This window comes from Carassius auratus, chromosome 23 (assembly GCF_003368295.1).
Source record: "Carassius auratus strain Wakin chromosome 23, ASM336829v1, whole genome shotgun sequence".
Taxonomy (NCBI): domain Eukaryota; kingdom Metazoa; phylum Chordata; class Actinopteri; order Cypriniformes; family Cyprinidae; genus Carassius; species Carassius auratus.
Window position 1 is genome coordinate 19,076,678 of NC_039265.1, and position 23,866 is coordinate 19,100,543.

A 23,866-nucleotide genomic window follows, 5' to 3' on the forward strand; every position below is an offset into this window, starting at 1 on the left:
ATGAAAAGCATTTTTTAAAAGTGCAAATATTTAATGTATTTTATTCCTGATGAGTTACATTTTTAGAATCTTCATATAAAAATAAATTGTTGTGATTACGAATCAGTTATGACCAATTAAAAAGAGATTGTCACAGTTCCACATAAAAATATTTTACATGAAAAAAGTACATATGAAAATAAGACTCAGATAACAGTGTCATTTTGATCCCTTTAATTACTTTTTTTTTCCAGTTGTTCATAGTATTACACAGAGAAATTAGCCACACAAATTATTTTGCATTCTGTTATTCATAACATTTTTTTTTTTTTTTTTTTTTTGTTAATTACATTATTTCCTTTTTAAGTGCTAAAGCTAAGAAAAGTTACACAAGAACTAGCACACTTGATGTCTAATCCATGAGGACATTGAGACGTAAATCTATTTCACAGAAAATAAAAGGATTTCATTGAGGACAGTTAAAAATTAAAAAGGGACACACATTTACATTCACACCGTCCCAACACAACATTATCCATTCCTTTCCCCATTATTTGTATTTTATTGTGCCAGTATTCTCACCTTTATTAAGGTTATTTCTCTATGTATTTGGCAAAAATGTCAGATCTATTTCTATTTTTGGTAAAGGCTCTTGTGAATCTGGGATGATCGTGCAGTCTTTTCGCTAGACGCAGTTATAAACATTTAATTCAAATTTCAATTCGAAACAAATAAGAAAAATACCAGGTTTCCCACTTACGCAATCCATTAAAACATTCTGGCATGAACAAGAGAAACATCTCTAGAACGGGATAAAAAAGAAAGAAGAAAAAACTAACGTACGCTGTACGAACTTTCCAATTAACTTTGATTATTCCGATTTATTGTCATTTTCAGGGCAGTGTTTTGCTGAATGTGATTGTTACAATGCTTTAGGTTTTGGTCTATGTTGTTATTGGCAAGTTTTAGCAATCATGAAAAAAATATATATCGCAAAAACTCAGTGATTTCGGTATTTTTTGGAGCGCTCTATATCGACATTTCTATAGGTTGAAACTTTTCAGCTATGATAACCTGCTAATCTCAGTGGCTTGCCGATTGGAAGATCTCTTGGAGCTAATGGGTCACTAACATGGCTAAACCCTGCTGGCAGTGAAGGGGCTGGTTAGTCAGCAAAGTGAATTTGACACAAGCGCTCTGAAGCGCCGCCTTTCTTCTGAACAAACTCACACATAATTCTCTCATTGTGCTTTAAAGTTAAAGCACTGCACGCACGCTCAGGCATGCCAACACGTACTGTTTTACTCTGTGTACAAGTCTCTATGGTTCAGCATTAGATCACACCATGGCTATAAGTACACTTCTAAGTTGTGCTAGTGCTCTCACGTTACCTTAAAAAGAGGAAATTCCATTGAAAGACAAACGTCAGCATCACCATGAGGCCCCCCTCAACGTTTCCAAGCAAACACTTCTAGCAGACTAACAGGGTTAAAACAAAGTACTGTGACCGTACCGTGACACTTTCAGGGTATCAGGTGGCAAAACAATGGGCCTTTGTTATATACCACAGTAGACTAACTACTAGCTGGTGATCATAGTCATATCTGCGGTACAATGATACTGTACTCTAAAAAATATGTCCACCAATTTAAGGCAGGCTACACATCCAAAAACTCACAACTCACTCTCATGGCAATTTGTATTCCTAAGCATTTTACGCTTTGGTGAATTGGTGGCTAAGTTGTATGAATTTGTCTGCACTGACCGTTAAGTTTAGAGGTGGACTTGTATGATTATTTTTATTCTTTATATTGTATGTTTCCCTACAAATCAAATCGTATGAATTTATACGAAATCGCCACCTCGGGTGAAAAACACGCATGGCAGATGAACTTCTCTTTACAGATCAGTAGTTCCTTGAATTAAAAAAAAAAGACATTATTAATGCATTATTATTCATCCTTCAGGTATTTTATTTCTCAAACTAGTAGATGAGGTTAGAGCTGGACTGTGTTTACATGCAATTTTGCGTCAATGCTTAATAATTTCTTAAATGGTGGCCTTTTGTTTGGGAAAGCCTCTAGAAGCCAAACAATTAATCATGTAAATGCCCAAGACACTCTGATGACAGTTTGTAAGTATTTTACAATTTGGCGAATTTTATGAATTTTAAAAATTGCACAAATCAAATCGTTCAAATTCGCAAATAGACTGTTTTTCTCATGAGACAGGGTTTCAATGACTTTAATGCTGTTCTGCTGACTCATTCACAACACACAAGCTGAACAAATTTTTCATAAAGCTAGAACCCACACACGCATGGATTTCACGCGGGCCAGATGTGGGCCGGTTCTGGGCCGAAATTGCTTGCTATCTGGGAACATATTTCAAAATTTACCATTCATAAATATTCTCTGCAAGCTGAAAAGCATTTTTGATTATGACTGGGAGCTTTTTTTTTATCTCATGTAAACAGAAATATTTTGTTGCGTTATCATTGGTTTATGATTTGCAGTAAATCCTCGAGATGGGTTTTTTACAATGACCAAATTTTTTAATAGTTATCAGCATTTTGTTGTACACATAAACACACTCTGTTGGAAGCACTAGTCCAATTATTTTACTAATCGTGCTCTCTTTCAACTGAACGTCATCTTGAAATCGACATTATTTACTTGAGTAGGCTAGACTTCATAATCTTTCATCAAACTCGGTCGACCTTTGAAACAACTTTCCTTTACGGCTGCCGTCATCAATTTATTTTATTCCCAACCACCATCATATAAGCTAGACACCATTAATCAATTCCCCAGTGATAAACTGAAACCCCGTCCGACATTTAGGCTTTATCCGGTTTCTATAAAAATAAATCCAATTAAAGAAGTGGCCTAAAATGTGACCATCATGTCACATGACATCAAAACAATGACCCTTGTGTCTTTTTAGTTGTTCTCTCGCACTCTCACACTCTCACTGTCATTAAACAAATGTAAAATACTTAAAAACAAAAAAAAATAAGAGACTGACGAGGTCAATGAAATTCCGGCATGCATTTCAAAACAGGCAAAGACCCCAATGGCCCTAACCCTGAAACCAAACAAATCAAAGTAAGATAATACAATTACAGTATTTTATCTTTCTCGCTTTTAATGTATATAGCTTCTTTTAAGGGCAAATGGAAGACATGAGGTGGCTGTCATCGACAGAGACGAGTACTTCGGCCTAAAACTTTCACCAACGTCTCCGAAAATACTGTACTCCTCTCACAGCAGCAGGATTGTATTACAGAAGAAAATAATACAAAATACAAAAACTAAAGAAAAAAAAAAAACACACACACCAAAAAATAATAATCACATAGAAGTTGATAGACACATATTATGAGCTTATATACTCTTTTCTCTATTCTTTTGTTTAGAAATTCAACATGTAATTAAGAGAAACATTGTTATTTTTCTTTTTCAGTGACACTCGTCGTTATTAATATTAATAATCAATATTCATATTAGAAGTATTACTATTGGTTAACACTAAATGTGGGTCTCACTAGAGGCCCCGCCCATGCCACAGAGTTAAATGGCTCTATCATCTGCCTGACGGGTCGGTGAAGGGTGAAGGGAGGGAGGGAGAGAGTCGTCATCATCCGCCCGTCTTCACGCACAGAACTCACTTTCCCAAAGGACTCCAGCGCTTCATCCATCCGTGCACCTCTCTCCCCCTGCTCTGGCGCCCCTCAGCACGACACCTCCATGGTTTGGGACGGGCTCGGGGGCAGCTGTCCGCCCTGTTCGCTCTGGGACAGCGTGCGGGATCGGGAGCGCGAGCCCTCCATGGAGTAGGAGGAGGAGAGCGAGGTGGTGCGCGAGCGCGAGAGACGCGTCATGCAGGACGAGGCCACTGAAAGAGAAGCAGCAGCGCAGACATTAGAGGACACACTGAAGAAAGAATCGAAAAACAAGAACATATAACAAATATGAAAAATTGATTATTATTACAATATTATTACAATTTGTGTTAATAGTTTTCTATATGAATATTGTAATATGACATGTATTGCTGTAATAAAAGCTGTATTTATAGCATCATTACTGCAATCTTCAGTGTCACACATAGGCTGAAATCCCAGGGGACCCAACAACCCAACCCATACACAAACACAAGATCGGTGAGCGAGAACAGTCAATGGCTGTGGAACTCGACTGTCAAGGCTATTTTATTCACTTAAACAGATGAACTGATTATTTTGGCTTTCATACATACGGTTCCAATGTTTGTTTGTTTTCTTTTCTTCGATGACTCCACTATGTTACCAATAGCTAACCCTAACCCTAACCCTAACCCACAACAGCTTGAAGTCCTCTAATTTGGCTGTGCTAACAGTAGTAAGGCTGTGTAAGCTTGTCCTTTCAAGTACAATTTTAGCTGTATTGTTTGAGTCCCCTTCAAAGATTGCTCTTGACACAATGTATGTTTATTTTCCCCCACTGCTGGAGGAAATTGATGCCCCTGTCACATGATCCTCCAGAAACTATTCTGATATAAAGCGCCACCTATGGTCCGATCTCCATAAAACTTTGCAAGCTTGTTCAGACTCATATGTCTCAAGTGCTCACTTAGTTTCATGAAGTTCTGAGTTTTCATTTAGGATCTATAGACTTCTGCTCACATTTGGCCATGCCCCCTTTTCTAAAGGACACCATTACAGCTCCCCAAATGGTAAAAAAAAAAAAAAAAAAAAAAAAAAATCATATGCTGTTTTGCTGCTCAAAATACATTTCTGATTTCATAAATTTTTTAGTTGCTTTATTTTGTGGAAACTACATTTTTAAGAGCATTTATTTGAAATACAAATATTTTGTCAAATGTTTTTACTATTGTTTGCAACCTTACTGAGTAAAAGTACTGATTTCTTACTGAACTCATACTTTTAAGTGATGACGTAATTAGTTAGATTTTATATTTCATATTTTGTGTTTCCTAGTTTTATGTGCTGTTTCTCAATAATAACATGCTCTCGAGTCACTTACTGTATCCCATGCCTTGAATGAAGTACTTAAACGCTTCTGTCAGTTTGCTGGGCTGGAGAGACACACATTTCATTTACACACTGCACAGGATTCATCTGAATAAATACATTTTATTGATATATAATAATACTTTGATGTGACTTACCTGAGTCAGCTGTGGCATCCCGCCGGCATCAGCCATCTGAATGAAAACAACCCAGAGAGTTAAAGTGCAAATACACATGATTTGTGCTTATTCTGGCTCTTCTTTTTATCATATGTTTGCATAATTGATAAAAAGGCACATAAGAGACAGGTGAAGGGCAAACCTTGAGGAAGGAAGTGGTAGTTGGATCTAGTTTGCTGTTGCACTCCACCTAGTGGACAGAAACAGATGTGCATCAGAACAATCCTGTGGGTTTCTGAGGTTTTGACTGATATAAAGACTCACAGCTGCTTCCTCGTATGGAGCCTGATCTCCGACCACCAGCATCACAGGACACCTGAGAAACACAGACACGTGGAGACGTCACAAGAGAAACATATGTAATAGACTAGAGAACGGCTTTATCTTTGATCATTCTTACTTGAACGTGTTATTCCTCTCGATGTTCAGATCTCTACGACTGTGAGACAAAAAGAAAAACATAAAAGTTTGATTATCACGGTGCATGAACTGCATTTCTTTCATTGTGTTTCTATCATGCATGCTGCATCCCTCCTAATAAAACACTTAAACAGACAGAAGCATGAGGCGATGCGTGTGATTTTACCCCTGGTAGCTCTTCCAGAAGAGTTCGATGTTGATGAGGTTTGGTGCTTTAGAGATTCTCTCTCTGTGAGTCTGAATGAGCTCTGTGTTTGCAGACAGCTCTTCCTGAAAACACACAACATATCAGTATTCATCCTTTAACACACCGTCGTCTTTATAATGGATTGGAATTATACACAATTGGTACATAGTCTAATCATATTTCAACTACTCATTACTTAAATGTATGATTACAATGTAACAAGGACACCTTAAAATAAAGTCTAACCTTATTTTGCATCACACGTTTTCTGGAATGTTCTGTTTAAATATGCATTAGTTTGGATACATTTCCAGAGTATAAATCTGAACACCGGATGAAGTCAGGTTCAAACTGAGTTTGTTGACATAATCGATAAAGATTTTTACAGAAGGGTGTTGGGGTTTTCTCTTTATCATTATAGTGTCAATAGATATATTATATTAGGAATATAATGCTTATATAATCAGGTGATTGATATATTAACAAAGCCATCTATAAATACCTTCAGAATATATCCAGGAATAAAACTGTAAATGTTGATTAATGTAAGTGATACCGAAGTAAAAAAAAAATAAAAAGCCCTTTTAAGATTTGGATTGTAACTGAAAAAGCAAATAAGGTAAGCTTAATAAAATAAAATCAAAAATGTGTATTTAAGTCTTTTTTTTTTTTTTTTTTTTACTTGTCTGAAAGAATACATATTATGTAAATAGCCCAAAATCTCATATTTGACCATAAAGACATGAGAAAACAATGTTTTTGGCCTGTTTTAGCTGTATTATAAGCATGGCAATATACAGTCAGTTCATTATCAAAAAAAACTAATTGACATAAGCTTGATCATAAGCCCTCCCATGCATATATACCTCTCTAACACACACACGCACACACAGAAACACACACCTGACTGAAGAGGTGGCTCAGGATTTGGTCTGAGAGGGAAGACGTCAGGTTGGAGAGCTGCAGAACAAACACAAGCCATTGGAGTCATTTTCTGATACACACTGATTGTTATATGTATGTATAATGAATCAGACGTCTGCCAGACCTTCTGTGCTGCCCAGTCCATCCAGCCTCGAGCGTTTGTGTCCACATTGACCAGAACGAGCCCCTCCACGGCCTCAGGGTTGCTCAGCTGTGAGCGAGAGAGGACGAAAGCAGCGCTCGGTCAGTATAAAGACACTAAACACCAACATCTACACAATCTGAAGGCATCAGAGGCGTTCTCCTGTTCAAAACACTGCAAAATGCTGCTACCTTCCTTTTTAGCCAAATCTAAGGCAGCGATGCAATTCTCCTTTGTTTATAAGGCAACATTTACATGCATGGTGATGAGCATTGTGACATCTCCATCAAAGAAGGATGAAGAATGGAGATTATTTTAAGAGTTTCTCATTTTTACTCTACTCTATATTTAAAAAGTCTAAAGTCTAAAGTTTAAAAAGTGAAATAATATTTAATGCCTCGGTGTGTTTTTTGGCCAGCAGAGGGCGAAATTCAGTCTCTGGGTGTCTGCTCGTGTTAAACTGTTGTGTTTTAACATATTGTTGCAGTTAAAAAATAAATATTTAAATAAAAACCTATACTTAAATTGTTTTGTGTTCAAGAGAAAGAAACTAAACCTTAACTTAATTCAAAGACTAAAACCCCAAATATATGACGGGTGACAGCATGTGATCAGGGTGATGTGGCGCTCAGGTGAGTGACTCACAGTGAACTTGGACAGTATGTAAGCGCCAGCTCCAACTCCTACACCGATGATTGTGCGGAAACTACACCAGAGGAAAGTAATCAGCACTGAATCACATCAACATAACAACTTCTGTCATATATATATATATATATATATTAGTGCTGTCAAAATTAGCGCGTTAACGCATTCGATTAATTTGAAATATTTAACGCGTTAAAATAAAATAACGCAATTAACGCGGTTGCAGTTTTTTTTTATTTCCAGTTGTGGCCTACGTGTGTTCAACGTGCAAAGAAATATGGATAAGACCAAGGAAGGACTTTTAGACGGAAAGTTTCAGTATAAAACTCTGCCGGATTACTCTTCAGTCTGCCACAAGAAACATTATGACTGTATGACTGTAACAGTGCGTAAATCAGACCTTTCTGTAACGCTAACGTTAATAAGCTTAAACGAAAATAAAGAAATAATTGTGTAGCGGAGTATTTTTTGTACACAGTGCCGCGAACTGTCAATCGCTCCTGTACGCGTGCATCACTGTCCTCCTCATCTGCAGCAACTTGCGCTCTCTCTCTTCATCAAGCTTTAAAACAAAAAGGGGACAAAAAGATCATATTGTCTTTGGGCATAGGCTATAGATTAATTAGATAAATGAATATCTAAATTCGTGCCTTGCCGTCTACGGTATTTTTTTAGAACTTAGAAAAAAGATGCTGCAGCCAATGAACAGCCAGCGGGGGCTGCAGGACGACTCAACCTCCACAGACAGTTTTTAATGTTTATCAGACAATAAATACTCAAGATTTTGCTTTAGTATAACTCACAACGAGTTTCACACACCTTCTCCGGCCACGTTGAGTTGTTGACACTTAACAGTGGGAAAAGCGACACATGCGCTATTCACTTGTATTATTTAAGGGTGAATGGGTAATGTAGTTTCTGCTCTCGGTGGGATGAATTAGGAAGCTTGCATTGTGAAGGGCGCTCTGAAAATTGGCAGTGCAGGTAAAAGATTAAAACCTCTATTAAAACAGATGTCCAAATGAGCGTACCGGTACGCTACAAGCACGTTCTGGGCGCACGGAGAGGTGGCAGTACGCTCAAGAGCTATATTTGGAAGTGGCGGTACTGAGTACCGGTGCGTACTGATCCACTTAAAGCACTGGCAATGACTATACTTTGGAATTTTTTTGCAGTCCACTTAGAATTCAACATGGAAATCATTTTTGTTTTTTATTGGCATTGATTGTTTTGAAATTCAAATGGTACTTACATGCCTGTGTTTTTATTTCTGTAATAAATATGGCTTTCAAGCCAACAGTTAATTTGGAGGATATTGATGGTTTATTGCAGGTATGTTGTTTACATGAGAAAATCTGTGTTACAAGTTAAACAAAAATTCCAATAAACAATCATATTTTGAATTTAAATAGTTTCTTTGTCTTGAGTTTACATTAATTATTTACATTTTACATTTACATATCCAAAAAGTTTCAGTCTTTTAATTGCGATTAATCGCGATTAATCGCGATTAATTTAAAAAAATTGTGCGATTAATTAGTTAATTTTTTTTAATCGATTGACAGCACTAATATATATATATATATATCTGTAAAGTGTCATTAATGAAAATGTAAACATCCAGTAACTTGTTTAACTCACTTAAAATACTGCAGGACCGCTGGAAGCATATCAGAGATCTGATCCATAGTTGCATACTGGTATCTGTTAGAGGAAAATAAAGCATTTTAGGACTCTTAACATGAGACACAGCGACCTGTGGACATGTGAAAGCATGAAAATAGTCTCTGAGTCACAATCTGCATCAAACACAAAATAATTCAGACCACTAACACCTTCTGGAGACACTTTGACGGGTGTCAAACGCCATTTAATGCATTTATATTTGTCACTTTTTTTTTTAATTTTCACACAAAGTTATCAGCGATCACAATCGCACTCGCGCGCACACACACAAACACACACACACACACATGCACACAGACACACACACATGCATGCACACACATCAACACACACACACACACACACACACAAGTACACACACGCACATGCACACACACATGCGCGCACAAACACACATCAACACACACACACACACAAGTACACACGCACATGCACACACACACACATGCAAACACACACACACATGCACACACACACACAAACATGCACACACACACAAACACACACACATGCATACACACATGCATACACACACACACAAGTACACACGCACATGCACACACACACACAAACACACACACACACACGCTCCCACACACACACAAGTTTGCATAGGCTCACACCGATGGGATTATCATCGGCTGCTCAACTCAAATCTGCGTTCACGCTTTGGCTGAAAACTTTTCAGTGTTTACAACCATATTTATACGGTTATATTTATATTTATATTTTGCAGAGTTGGCATTAAACCAATCACAGGCGATTCATTTGTGCTTATGAATGTAATGTCGGATCAGAAGCATTCAGATGAGTTTTTACTGAAACGCTGTGAAGTGTAAAGAACACATGGCTCGTACCCTGCAGGGTAAATGGCTGCACCCTCCTCTTGTCCCGGAGCATCCACGTGGACCACAGTAAAGTTCTTCACGATCTCCAGCATCTCCTCAAACTTAAACAGGGTGGAGAAGCAGCTCTTACCTGACAGAGACACACAAACACAAACATTAGCATTTAATCATTTCGTTATTTACAAAAAAAGGTTACGTTTCTTGATTAACAGCACAATGTTGAGAGCCCATGATGTTAGAGAAATCAGAACGCCTTTCAGTTTTATAAAGATAAGCTGAAACATGGAGAATATACAGTATATGAACATACACACAGCATTACACACATCACGCTTCTTATGGCTTCATTCATTTATTTAAAGCATATTTGAAACTTCACAGTTGTCACGCAACTAATAAGACAAACAAAAAGGATAAAACAATAAAAACAATCATTAAAAAGAAATGTAAACTAGGATGTAAAAAAGGAAGAGGCAACATCATTTTTTTATGACAATTCATCAACTTTTACAGATTCATTGTCATTTTCCAAAAAATTACCTTCCCTATTGAAATTGTAAAATGTTTTTCTATGGATTTTATTTATTTCAATTTATTAATATTATTAAAACCTTATTAATGAATCTTATAAATGAATCATTGGACATGTTCATAAAACTCATATCTGAATGAACTACACAACTTTAATCGAATCAGTTGTTCAGTTGCAATTATTCCCTACTTATTAAACCAAGATCTCTTTCTTTTGGACATCCCCAGTGCGATGTCTACAGGTTCAGTTCTCTGGAGAGCGATGATTACGTTCATGCCTCGCTTTTGATGAACTTGCCATTAAAGAAACTTCTAGCTAATACAGCAGTAGATGTCTCATGTGTTTATGTGTTGCACTTAGTCTCAGTTTGGACGCTGAACACACTCATCAAGTGCTAACCGCATGGAGGAAGTGTGAAGAGCTCATGTCCTTCAGCATGATGAGCTGAGCTGACTCTGAACCATCTATATTATTATTAGATACAGCAACATTCATGCTGAAAGAAATGTTTTAGTGGGGGATTTCCAAGAAACAGTGTGTATTTTCACACCTGCCTCTTTTCACATCAATAAATATCAGTCCAGTGAGCGTCTCAGACACTTTCAGATCTTCCAGACTCTTTCATTCACACCAGCTCAAGAACAACACAAAGGTAAATCTGCATTCAGTACAAATTACTAAAACGCTGAAAAAAAGGGATATAAGCTATAGTTGTTTTATTAATGTACTTTAATAAAGTCTTGAAGAAATATATTCTTGTGAGCTGGTTGTCTGAAGTAACTGGTCGAGCGGATTCACAGATCAAAATGAATCAAACTTTAGTTCAGAGCTGAAAAACAACCAAACAAAAAAGTTAGAACAACTATCGAAGTCGATTACCAAGGACTCTGACGAGTGATTTTCTGACATAATGCACATGCATGTTATCACCAAGGACTTGATGCGCAATGCTAGCTTATTTAATAATAATCAAAACGACTGAAAATACGCATATTCTTTTTATTAGACAGACCTATTTTTTTTTTTTTTTTGCAATTATTGTGCATACAGATTATTGATACAGATTATTATATATTATATGACATGCCGAACACATCCGTGTTTGTGCATGTTTGTCCGTAACACATGCCGTAAGTGCAAGGTTTTATGAAACGTATTCAAGATGTATTATATTGGTTTGTCATATCCGACACGAAGGATCAGCGAATGAAACAGCGAACATCATTAACTTGAATGAAAGACAATAATCTGCAATATGCATTCACACAAATAACTTTATTTGAATGTTTCAGTGATATAATAATACTGAGAAAATAAATGCTTAGTGATGTCAACCCTGATAGCACACGTACATCTCGGAGATGTCTATTTGAGTGTTTGCTCGTCTGTAATACGTCTACAGCACGTTTCCTATCAGATGATAAACAGGTTTATATGATGTTTTTAAGACGTTTATGATTTAGAATGAATCTAAAACAGAAATCTTAGAGACATCTATCAAAAGTTTGTACAGAGCAGATGCTTTCCAGATGAAGCCATCTTTAACAGACGTCTTGCAGAACTACGCGTGCTTTGCAATCTTGCATTAACTGATGAATATATATATATATATATATATATATATATATATATATATATATATATTTTTTTTTTTTTTTTTTTTTTACAGTTAATTGAACCGAACTGTCAGAAAGAACTGGTTTACCAGAATTAGCATCACCACTGTAATGTTGTCCATGTTTGTTTACTTGGTAATCATGTATATCTTGGAATTCTGACTTTATAACACAAAACTGTGAGTAATTAAGTCAAAATTGTGATTTATAAAGTCAGAATTGCAAGATATAAACTCGCAGTGCTGTCTTTTTTTTAACCAGCAAGTTTACAGTATATCTCACAATTTTGACTTTATAACTCGCAATTATAAGAAATAAAGTCACAATTGCAAGATATAGTCGCAATTCAGATGTTTTATTTTATTTCTTGCATTTGCAAGTTTATATCTCCCAATTGTGAGTTATGAAGTCAGAATTGTGAGGTAAAAGGTCCCCATTAACCTTTTTTTTTTTTTTTTTTTTTTATTAAGTAGCGAAACAGGCTTCGATATTTTTCAGTCTGACACATGTAAAGTTGAATACTTATTTATTTGTTCATGTAAAATATACCTAGTGTTAAAATGACGAAATGGCTAGGTAATGTGATTCTGTACACTTGTAGTATGTTGCTGGGACTGGAGGAAACCAGCAGAGCGGGAACAATACTGTTAACAACTCACAAAGCACAAGAGAAACACGAGGGCTATATATGAAGACTTCAGGTGCAAATACATCCAAGTTTGTCTGAGATTTTTCTTTTACATGAGCATTTTTATCATGCTCCTATGAGAATAGCATTGGGTGGCTGGTGAATAAGGCTTTCAAATGACCTAAACAGTCAATAATTAAGATGACTTGATAGAGTAACTTCCCCAACACAGCTCGCTTTTGATGTTTGCTCTCTTACTCGATGTCTAACTAAATGTTCTCTCTCTTGTTGTCAGGATGAGATCAGAGGCTCTTCTCTCGCTCCTCTTCATTCTGGCTCTGAGTGACGCAGCGGATCGACAGAACAACGACCGATACGCTGAGTTCAAGAAAAAACATATTCTCCCATCTGGTTTCCAAACTGATGATGAAAATGCTTGGGAGAAACACCTAATGAACAATGGTCTCTGTGGTAGGACTCCAGTACAATCCTTCATTAATGACAGTGAAGAAAATATAAAACAAATCTGCAAAAGCTCTGGTACTAAAACAAAAGATAACTATTACAAAAGTAATAATCTCTTCCAAGTGTTCAATATTAAAAGTGAAAACAGTACACCAAAGATGTTAGAATTGGGGTGCAAATTCAGATGTACTACAGCCAAATATCATGTAATTGTTGAATGCGATAAAGACCTACCTGTGCACTTTCATGACCAACACATTGAAAAGAACAAGAAGCCATACCCTTGCTATTATACAGCATGATTTGACTTTATCACAGTGGGGCTTGAAATGCTGCATTCATTAAAAATGTTGCTATGTCACATGCATGCTTAAGTGATATAATTCAAGAAATGTTTCAGATTTATTTGCATTACGCAGTATTATAAAATGAGCTGATCAAATGTATGGCTCGAAAGCAATGTCGCTTTGAATAAAATCTCCCAAATGCATGAATGCATCTGTTCTTTTGTGAAATCATTCTGATTATCTTTGAGAAACAAGCTATGCTTTTCATTTCTTCATCACGTCCGAAGTCTCATTCTGTCAGACCCGCACAACTTCTCACATGTGGCTTTTCATAAAAACACATCACTTCAATTTATTTTAATGTGAATTTCCTAAAGGCAGAATCTCAAAGAAGCAAAAATGCCAATACATTTTGCATAACGGAAAGAAGCAAAAACAATCAAGAGTGCATTTTCACTCTTGCCTCTTTTCAACCTTATCCACATCAGTCCTTTAATTCACACGAGCTCAAGAACAACACAAGAGTAAATCTGAATTCAGTACAAATGTGGTTAAAACGTAAACAGTTTAGATAATGAAGGATCTTAAATATATATAATATGCATCTGATAAGTTTGACTATAATTTTATTATAGTACCATATAGTTCAGTATTTTGCTGAGGACCCTTTGCATCAAGATATGAAGCTTCTTTTAAAAGCTTTAGTTTGAGTTAGACCGTGCGGTAAATGCTGACGTCAAACACACAAACGATTCACATGGGAAGAAACCTTGTTAAAGCAACTTCACACGCTCTTATTCTTCCACAGCACACAATACTGAAGAGCAAGAGACTCATCTAAACAGTTGCTCTAATGAACAGGTAAACACACATCATTCTCTGACTTTGGTTTATGTTATGTTGTATTAATATGCTCAGATATACTCCGATACCGGTTTTATGCATGATGTGAATATGTATGGTCATAAGGATTGTAATTAGTTCACAAAATCTGTAAAATATGTTTAGCAGTGAAACACTGGTGATGTGTTAGTACTAATTAACTATTAAAATAATGACTTTTCTGAACCAAATAGACCAGAATCCAAATTCTCCATCACTTTTTTAACTTACTTTTTTAAACTCGCCGTACCGCTTAAGTATGATGTGTTACAAATTTATCTAAGATCATCTTCGACTATGCTGAAAAAACAAAAAAAAAAAATGAATCGTGCTAAAGTTGAAAACATGATATTTTCTATTGATCATAGTTAGCGTAGCATAAGCTTACAGAAGCAATGTGATGATTTACTGGCAATAATGAATAAATATAGTATAAACCATAATGAACGGAAAAACATTTTATCACTACAATATATTATTTAATATGATATTATATTCTTATTTTCTATCATATTGTACTATATTGGAAACTGTATTTCTATGAGTATTGAGATTTTTCAAGGTCAATCATAAACCATATTGTCCAATTTTCAACTAAACAGGGTGAGATTCACCGATTTTCACAAATGTTGTGAAAAGATGATTGTAAAATATCAACAAATTTGAATCACTTCCATAAAGCCCTGAGAATATAACATGTACATACTAATGAAACATTATGAAGCTATTGGTCTTTGAGACTAGGATGCATTGAGGAACAAGTCTGCGCATGTGAATGATATTGGTGTGTTTGGCCACATAACTGCTTTTTTGGCTTTATTGTATGGTAGAAATTCTTCGTTAGCTTGTTTGCTCTATTTTAACTCTTTTAACTAACTGTGAATCTCTAAATGACAGTCACTTTCCTGTTTCCAGGAAGAGAGCGGTGGTTTTGCTCTTGCTCTCTTTCACACTCAGTGATGGACTGAATAATGTCAGTTTCAGCAACGATCAACTGGAGATGTTTTCGGACATTTCTTCTAACTGGGCACAACCCTGCCAGAGATCTCAGAATAACAACGCATATAATCATTTTAAACAGAGACACATTCTCTCGCGTCAGTTCAACACCAGACGGACAAGCGCCTGGGCAGATTATCTCACGAGAACGAATCTTTGCGGCAGAACTACTTTACAATCCTTCCTCCATAAAAACGACATCAATAGCATTAAGAGAATCTGCAACGGACGAGGCGTCAGAGTCAGAGGAAACTTGTGCATCAGTAGGAGGACATTCACAGTGTACATTGTTCAAAGCTTTTTGAGAAATGGACGTTGTGAAGTTAATAGACTTCATGATGGTGAATATTACGTGGTTGTTGCTTGTGAGGTCATTGAAAACCGATGTTTGCCTGTGCACTACGAGAGACAACGAGACACTGGTCCGCCCCGAAGAGGTCAGATCTGCAGACCGCAGGCAGAGTTTTCTCAAGCACCGAGTAGACATCTTTAATCATTAGTTATATTGCTGCTATGCTACATTCATGTTTAAACTGGATGTGATTCCAGAGGCTTCTAAATGAAAGATTTCTTACTAAAGAACAATTTGGTTTTGTGATCAAATGTGCAGCTTTTAAATGTAGTGTAAATCTCTTTAAATACAAGCACCTGTCAAATTCATTAATGTATCTGTTCTTTTGTGAAATCACGTCTCTTTGTTTTATTCTGTGAATTTCTCTAGGGCAGAATCTAAAATAAGCACAAATATACACACACACACACATGCTGGTCGTATAATTAGAATACCATCAAAAAAGTGATTTCACTAATTCCATTCAAAAGTGAAACTTGTATATTATATTAATTCATTACACACAGTCTGATGTTATGAGAGCCCAGGTTGCTCTGATAGTGGTCTTCATCTCTTCTGCATTTCTTGATTCTGGTATATCGCGTCTTCCTCTTCACAATACCCCATAGATTTTCTCTGGGGTTAAGGTCAGGCGAGTTTGCTGGCCAATTAAGAACAGGGATACCATGGTCCTTAAACCAGGTGCTGGTAGCTTTGGCACTGTGTGCAGGTGCCAAGTCCTGTTGCAAAATGAAATCTGCATCTTAATAAAGTTGGTCAGCAGCAGGAATCATTAAGTGCTCTAAAACTTCCTTGTATATGACTGTGTTGACCTTTGACCTCAGAAAACACAGTGGACCAACACCAGCAGATGACATGGCACCCCAAACCATCACTGACTGGAAACTTTACACTGGATCTCAAGCACTGTAGATTGAGTGCCTCTTCTCTCTTCCTCCAGACTCTAGGACCCTGATTTCCAAAGGAAATGCTTAATTTACCTTCATCAGAGAACATAACTGTGGACCACTCAGCAGCAGTCCAGTCTTTTTTGTCTTTAGACGCTTCTGACGCAGTCTGTTGTTCAAGAGCGGCTTGACACAAGGAATGCGAAGCTGAAACCCAAGTCTTGCATACGTCTGTGTGTAGTGGTTCTTGAAGCACTGACTCCAGCAGCAGTCCCCTCTTTGTGAATCTCCCCCACATTTTTGAATAGGTTTTGTTTCACAATCCTCTCCAGGGTGTGGTTATCCCTATTGCTTGTACACTTTTTTCTACCACATCTTTTCCTTCCCTTCGCCTCTCTATTAATGTGCTTGGACACAGAGCTCTGTGAACAGCCAGCCTCTTTTGCAATGAGCTTTTGTGTCTTGTCCTCCTTGTGCAAGGTGTCAATGGTTATCTTTTGGACAACTGTCAAGTCAGCAGTCTTCCCCATGATTGTGTATCCTACAGAACTAGACTGAGAGACCATTTAAAGGCTTTTGCAGGTGTTTTGTGTTAATTAGCTGATTAGAGTGTGGCACCACGTGTCTTCAGTATTGAAACTTTTCACAATATTCTAATTACTGAGATACTGAATTTGGGATTTTTCTTAGTTGTCAGTTATAATCATCAAAATTAAAAGAAATAAACATTTGAAATATATCAATCTGTGTGTAATGAATGAATATAATATACAAGTTTCACTTGTTGAATGGAATTAGTGAAATCAACTTTTTGATGATATTGTAATTATATCACTAACGCCTGTATATATATATATATATATATATATATATATATATATATATATATATATATATATATATATATATATATATGATTTTTTTTTTTTTTTTTTGACTAGGAATAATTCTGAAAATACACCTGTGCATCACAGAAATAAATTACAGTTTAGCAGATATTCACTTAGAAAACAGCTGTTTTAAATTTTAATAATATTTGTTTTTTATCAGATAAATGCAGCCTTGGTGAGCATAAGAGACTTAATTTTAAAAACTGTTTCAACATTTGTGTTTGTTACACTGCAGCAAATGCTGGTGTCAATGTTGTAAAAACAGTTTCACACTTGTTTTTGACAGCACAAAATACTGAAGCATTCCTGACAGGAAAGATGCACATTCAAGGATTGCAGTGTAATTCTCAAAATCTAAACAGGCAAATCAACATTATTTTGTGACTGTTGCATATAATGAACTCAAATTCTGTGATTTTGTTTTTGAAAATGTACTTGTTTCATATGCGTCAAAACATTAATCTGATGGTTTACAAATATGAATCACATCATCTGTGGGCTTTGCTAATAAATCGTTTTGTTAAAAGCCTCAAATTCAAAACATAAAATTATTTTGTTATAAAACATAAAACTTGTTTTTGCCTTGAACTTGCAGAAGCAAATTGGAGACAGTGCCCCCTACTTGCTGTAGTGAATACATATAAACAACCTGACTTTAAATTCACCGTTCTTCTCATAATTTTGATGAAATTGTCAAGGTCAGTCATAAACCTTATTACTATATTAAACTGATACTGTTATAACATCTAATCTCCAAACTGACCTACCTCAGGAAATGATTTTCTTTCCAAAATAAAAATTCACACACACACACACACACACACACACACACACATGATCTTCAGAAATCATAATAATTTGCTGCTGAGTTATTGATGCTGAAAACTTATTTTGCTGCTTAATATTTTTAGAAAACCATAATACCTTCAAATGTTTAGTGTAAGTAAGTTTTTTAAAGAAGAAATTAATAATTTTATTCAGCAAAGATGCATTAAAGTGCACATTAAGTGACATTAAATGATAAAGTGACATTTACAATTATACAAAAGATCCCCATGTCAAATAAATGCTCTTCTTTAATTCAGAAAAATACTGTATTATGATCAAATACATTTAGCCATGATGAGCAAAAGAAGAGAAATGCTCAAAGATTTAAAAGAATCGCAAAGGGAACATTATATTTAGGGCATCAAAACAAATGTAAAAGAAACCCTTGGTTTAAAATCTCCATTCATTTTTATCAACTTTTAAAAAGGTTCCCTGATATCTTTGTTTGCTGGTTTGAAGAATGATTGCTGTTTATTACTGCTTTAAGTTAAAAGTGTAATTATGAGAACAACAACAAAAAAAGCGTATATATTTTAAAAAGTGTTGTTGTTTTTTCCTTTGTGTGAATATAATGTGTTTGAGAGTGACTTACTGTCCATGCCCACATCATGGAAGGTCAGAATGGCCGGTCTGCGGACGTTTCCAGCGCCGTGAACCGTGACGTGCAGCACGCCGTGAGACGTCTCCACAGTGTGTTCCTGCACAGACACAGCACGAGGTCAACCTTTAATAAAATCATGCTTATGCATAACTGCTGAAAGATGAAGGAACAGCTGACATGACAAGTGTGACCTCCTAAACCAGACCCAAACCTGACTTTAACAAACAGCTACTGATACACATCATAGACAGTAAAAATGGTGAATGATGTTTAAAATGAAAACATGCATGTCCATTACCAGCACATTAGTGACTCACCTGGCCATGATCCAGAAGTATCCGAGCCGCGATCTCCACGTCCTGCATCAAATCAATCACACAATCTCAATATCTCCGTTTACTCTGCATCTCCACAAACTCAGTTCCAGTTCAAAGAAACAGCTTGCAGATTATTGAATACACAATTATTTAACAAACCCATGCATATAATTGTTATGTATTAAAACAAATAAAAAAGGAAATAAAATAAAATAATGAATAAAATGATACAGTGCAATCAATAAAAAGTAACAAAAAGATTCAAATAAAATAAAAAATCAGTAAGCCTCTTAAAGGTGTGCATTAACATGATTTTACCACGGTTTTGAGGCAAAACTAAGATAAAGTATCAGTTTCACAGCCTTAACTGGTCAGGTTTTTATCAAACTGTGCCAATGATTATATGAAAAAAATACAGTCTCTGAAGCAAATGTGCTGTTTTTCATATAAACTAATTGACATGCAAAATATGTTTAATCATCTTTCAGTGTGCACCTGTGGGATTTTTCCACCTGTTTTATAGTCAAGCAGCAAGTGAAAATCACACTCTCGTCAGAAACACACACGATCTGAGCAATCGTTCAGGTCTGAAACACAAGAGTGTGTGCTCGAGGTTCATTCTGGAGGCTCGCTCAGGTTAAACAGAGGGATCTGGTTTAGCAAACATCACTGATACAGAAATAACAGCTCAATCATGTTAGTGCGTGCTCTCTGAAAGCCAAGCAGCGTTGAAATTGTGTGCATTTATGCAGATCTCGAGCTGTTTCATGATCATCAGTTAGTGTGAATTACTCCAAACAAATCATGATCCCAGGGTTTTTTAGACACTATACTGTACTTTAGTATGTTGAGTGTCTTCAAACATGCAGCAGGTGGCAGCAGAGGGTAAGTGTGTGTGTGTGTGTGTGTGTGTGTGTGTGTGTGTGTGTGTCTGACCTTCACAGCGTCCGATTGACCCGGCAGTAAAGGCTTCTCCTCTGTGATGGAGATATCCTGCATTTCAGTCGTCATGGTGATCGTTACTATGTCCTGAAACAGAAGAATGCATCATAAACACTGTCATTAAAAACAGCCGCTTAACAACGAGAACACACACACACACACAGAGAGAGAGACACACACACACACAGAGAGACACAGACACACACACACACACACATTCCGGCGGGACCATCACGACTCTGCTGGGCTTTACTGAACTTAATTAGAAATTACAGCAAGAACAAATGCACACAGAGAGACAGATGATGAGAAACTCAACTGCAGTGCCACCAGAAATATTTTCTTTTAACAAACCTGTGCCATTATGACAACATTATGAACGTCCAGGTCTTTAGTTTTGTTGTGCTAATGTGAAGACCAGATAACTGTCTGTGATCTTTACTGGAGAACGGTGATTCACTGAGAGGAGGAATGCATTTCAATATGTCTCCACAACATCGGTTTTTTAATGAAACAGAAAGAGACCAATGTGTAAAGTGACTAAGCCTCAAACACAGAGAGAACAGTGCTTATACTGTCTCTGAACCACGTTATACTAGACCACAATGGAAAAAATAATAATCAAAAGAGTTTTTTGCAAGTGATTGTGCACAAATGGTTTAGAGCAAAATCAAATTACTTTCCAAAATGAATCAAAAAACACACTTGATCGCTTCAAACTAACTCAAAGGTCTGAAACCACAACCCGAGTGAATACAGCAACACCAGACCAACACAGCAAAGCTTTCTTCCAATCATCAGTCCTGCTCAGTGTAGACTCATATAAACCTGCATGCAGCACATCTGACTTTAGCAATTCATCAATATAGGGGAAAAACAGACTCTTCTGTGGGGTTTTTAAAGTGCGTAATGTTGCTTCTTTATGCATTCACGGCCTATAAAGCTTGTGTGTGTGTGTGTGTGTGTGTGCAGGCCTCAGGGGGCCGTTTCTTCTTCTCTGTGGTTTAACCAGGAAGGATCAGGCTCCACAGCAGCCCTGTCTCTGTCCAATCGCTGTGTCTCGTCTGAGTTGGTCAGTGGATTCACACGGATGCATCATCATGCACATGCTAAAAATACTCCTGATGGAGAACAACCCTCGCCAGCGCACTTTCACAAACACAACACAGCCTTTCACCAACTGTGAGAGCTGTGACAAATTAAAGACCTCCCAGGAGGAAAATCCATTACAGTCCATTAACCCCACGCTGGGAAAAATACAGTACAAGACCACGAGAAGACGAGAAGACTTTCTGTGAGTTACAGGGTGGTGATAACCCTTTAAAGATGCAAAGTGTTATTGTGTGAAAAAAGTGACCCTCCAAGGATTTTATAACTTCTTCACATATTTTTTTATGTGATTTATGTTATAAAAATAAAAGAAAACTGTACTCGCAGACAGTATAATATTAATGAAATTAAATGTTAAACATCTGTAAAATGACTGCTTTCAAACTTAAGTAAATTTTAAATAATATTAAGTTTTATTTTTAAGTACATTTTAAATCATATATTGTTTAAAAACTACCTGCAGACAATACAATATCAAAGAAATAAAAGGTTACTTAAGTGTACTTAGTTTTTTTATTACTGTTTCTTAGCACACTTAAGTACACTTTTAAGTTCAGTCAAATAAAAAGCATAACACTGATGAAATTTAAGGTTACTTAAGTGTACATAAAAAAGAGTTTCTTAACACACTTATGTACACTTCTAAATAATGTCAAATAAAAGGTTTTACATGAACGTACATTTCAAATTATATATATATTTTAAACTGTACCTGCAGACAATATAATGTTAATTAAATAAAAGGTGACTTAAGTGTACTTATAGTTTTATTCATGGCTGTTTCTTAGCACACTTAAGTACAAATTTAAATAATTTAAAAATAAAAGTTTTACCTTAGATTTATTATTAAATCATAATATTTTATAAACATTTTTGTCATGCTTTTTCAAACTAATGTTGATGTGTTGGCTAACATACTAAAGCACATGTAAACACTAACTCTATTTTAAAATTAATAGAATTATGAAATTACACATAGTACCACTTAAGTGGTTAGTTGATAAAGTTGAAATAATTTGCATTCAATATAGAGGTAAACTACAATAGGTTTTAATTTAAATTTGTAATTTGTAAATAGCATGCAATTAAATGTCCAAAAACATTACATTTAGTTTGCAATAAGTATATATATATATATATATATATATATATATATATATATATATATATATATATATATATATATATATATATATATTTCAAAGTATATTGTTGTGTATGCAAAAGTGCATTTCTTTTTCCAAGGGTGAGAAACCCTGATCCTGAGAAACATGGTTTTGTGAGAGATCAATAGAGTTCATGCTGTGTTTTCAGACAGTATTATTGATCATGCTGTGTTATTGATCAGCGTCGGGTCACCGCTGCAGATGCATGATGTGTCATAAACGAGTCGAGAGACGTTCAGTCATGTGACCGAGAGGAACTGTTTTCATCGTTCCCATCCAGCTCTTCATCTCCTCGTCTCAGAGTGAGTCACTTCGATCTCGGAGCACATGATAACAGTTAAACCAGCGGGAGACCGTCTGTCACGGGGAAGAACGACAGAAAAAGCAACATCCAGGACGAAATGGAAAAAATGACAGAAAATGTGTGAAAGAAAAATGAGCAGCGTAGGAGGATTGAGATGAATCCCATAAAACCTGTAAAGAACATGTCTAGCCCACATCTAGTGATAAAATTAAAAGGTTAAAATTAAAAATAGTAAAATAAGATTTAATAATATTAAATATTGTAAATATTCAATATTTAAATTAGCTAAATAAAATATTTGGCTAAAATAAAATTAAGCCTATTTTTAGGAAGGTTCTAAACTATGTGTACTTCTTTGAAGAGATTATAAAAAAATAAAAAAAAATAAAAAATGTATTAAAGAAAAAGCAGTGCAGGAAGCTTGAGATGAATCTCACAAAAAACTGTCAAAAATAAATCAGTTACGACTTTGTCACTTTAGTGGAAAAATCAAATGAAAAAAAAATTTGTATGACGTCATCTCTGAAGAATAAAGTCTGTTATGGCATTGAGAATAGAAAAATATATTCAGACAATAATCCAATGATAATTTAAGTGTGAAATATTGTTTAGTCATTATGAAAAATGTTTAAAATATTAAATATGTATTATGTAATTATGTTATGTCATTTTCATATAACAATGCAAAATATATTTGTATATTTTTCTTTAGTGTTTTTGTGTTGAAATATAACCTGGACATGTTTTCATGAGATTCACCCCCTGAGGACATTGCAGTAAACACACACTGCTGAAGGAATTCAAGCCCCGGCGTCTCATGACTCCAATCAGCAGTGACGAAAACAGCAGAAAATCAAATGATATTTGCTTCTGAAGTGACTGATGGAGCTCATTCAGAGGAATAATGGCATGGAGAGGGAAAGCGGACTGAAAACAGGCCACGAGTCTATTGACGGACTCTAATGGATGATGTGAACGGATCGATACGAACCGCCAGCTGCTCAGTTATGACACACAGCCCTCTGTCTTCTGG

The 23,866-nt window shown here is 35.9% G+C and overlaps 1 protein-coding gene and 1 long non-coding RNA gene across 2 annotated transcripts in view; one reads left to right on the forward strand and one right to left on the reverse strand.

The window, feature by feature from the left end:
* Positions 1–206: 206 nt before the first annotated feature.
* LOC113041674 (protein NDRG2-like) overlaps positions 207–23,866 on the reverse strand; it is a 32,833-nt gene continuing 9,173 nt past the window's right edge. The window contains exons 2-16 of the mRNA XM_026200330.1: positions 20,248–20,340; positions 19,312–19,353; positions 18,986–19,091; positions 10,037–10,157; positions 9,135–9,197; positions 7,491–7,551; positions 6,828–6,914; positions 6,683–6,739; positions 5,759–5,862; positions 5,573–5,611; positions 5,437–5,488; positions 5,315–5,362; positions 5,152–5,187; positions 5,007–5,058; positions 207–3,876 (exon numbers count right to left, since the gene is read on the reverse strand). Of these exons, the coding sequence (XP_026056115.1) occupies positions 3,713–3,876; positions 5,007–5,058; positions 5,152–5,187; positions 5,315–5,362; positions 5,437–5,488; positions 5,573–5,611; positions 5,759–5,862; positions 6,683–6,739; positions 6,828–6,914; positions 7,491–7,551; positions 9,135–9,197; positions 10,037–10,157; positions 18,986–19,091; positions 19,312–19,353; positions 20,248–20,322 (1,107 nt within the window). The 5' untranslated portion in view covers positions 20,323–20,340 and the 3' untranslated portion in view covers positions 207–3,712. The remainder of the gene's footprint in view (positions 3,877–5,006; positions 5,059–5,151; positions 5,188–5,314; positions 5,363–5,436; positions 5,489–5,572; positions 5,612–5,758; positions 5,863–6,682; positions 6,740–6,827; positions 6,915–7,490; positions 7,552–9,134; positions 9,198–10,036; positions 10,158–18,985; positions 19,092–19,311; positions 19,354–20,247; positions 20,341–23,866) is intronic.
* LOC113041699 (uncharacterized) lies at positions 11,124–13,766 on the forward strand. The gene is made up of 2 exons (XR_003275428.1): positions 11,124–11,211; positions 13,099–13,766. It is a non-coding gene; the product is annotated as an uncharacterized LOC113041699 (long non-coding RNA).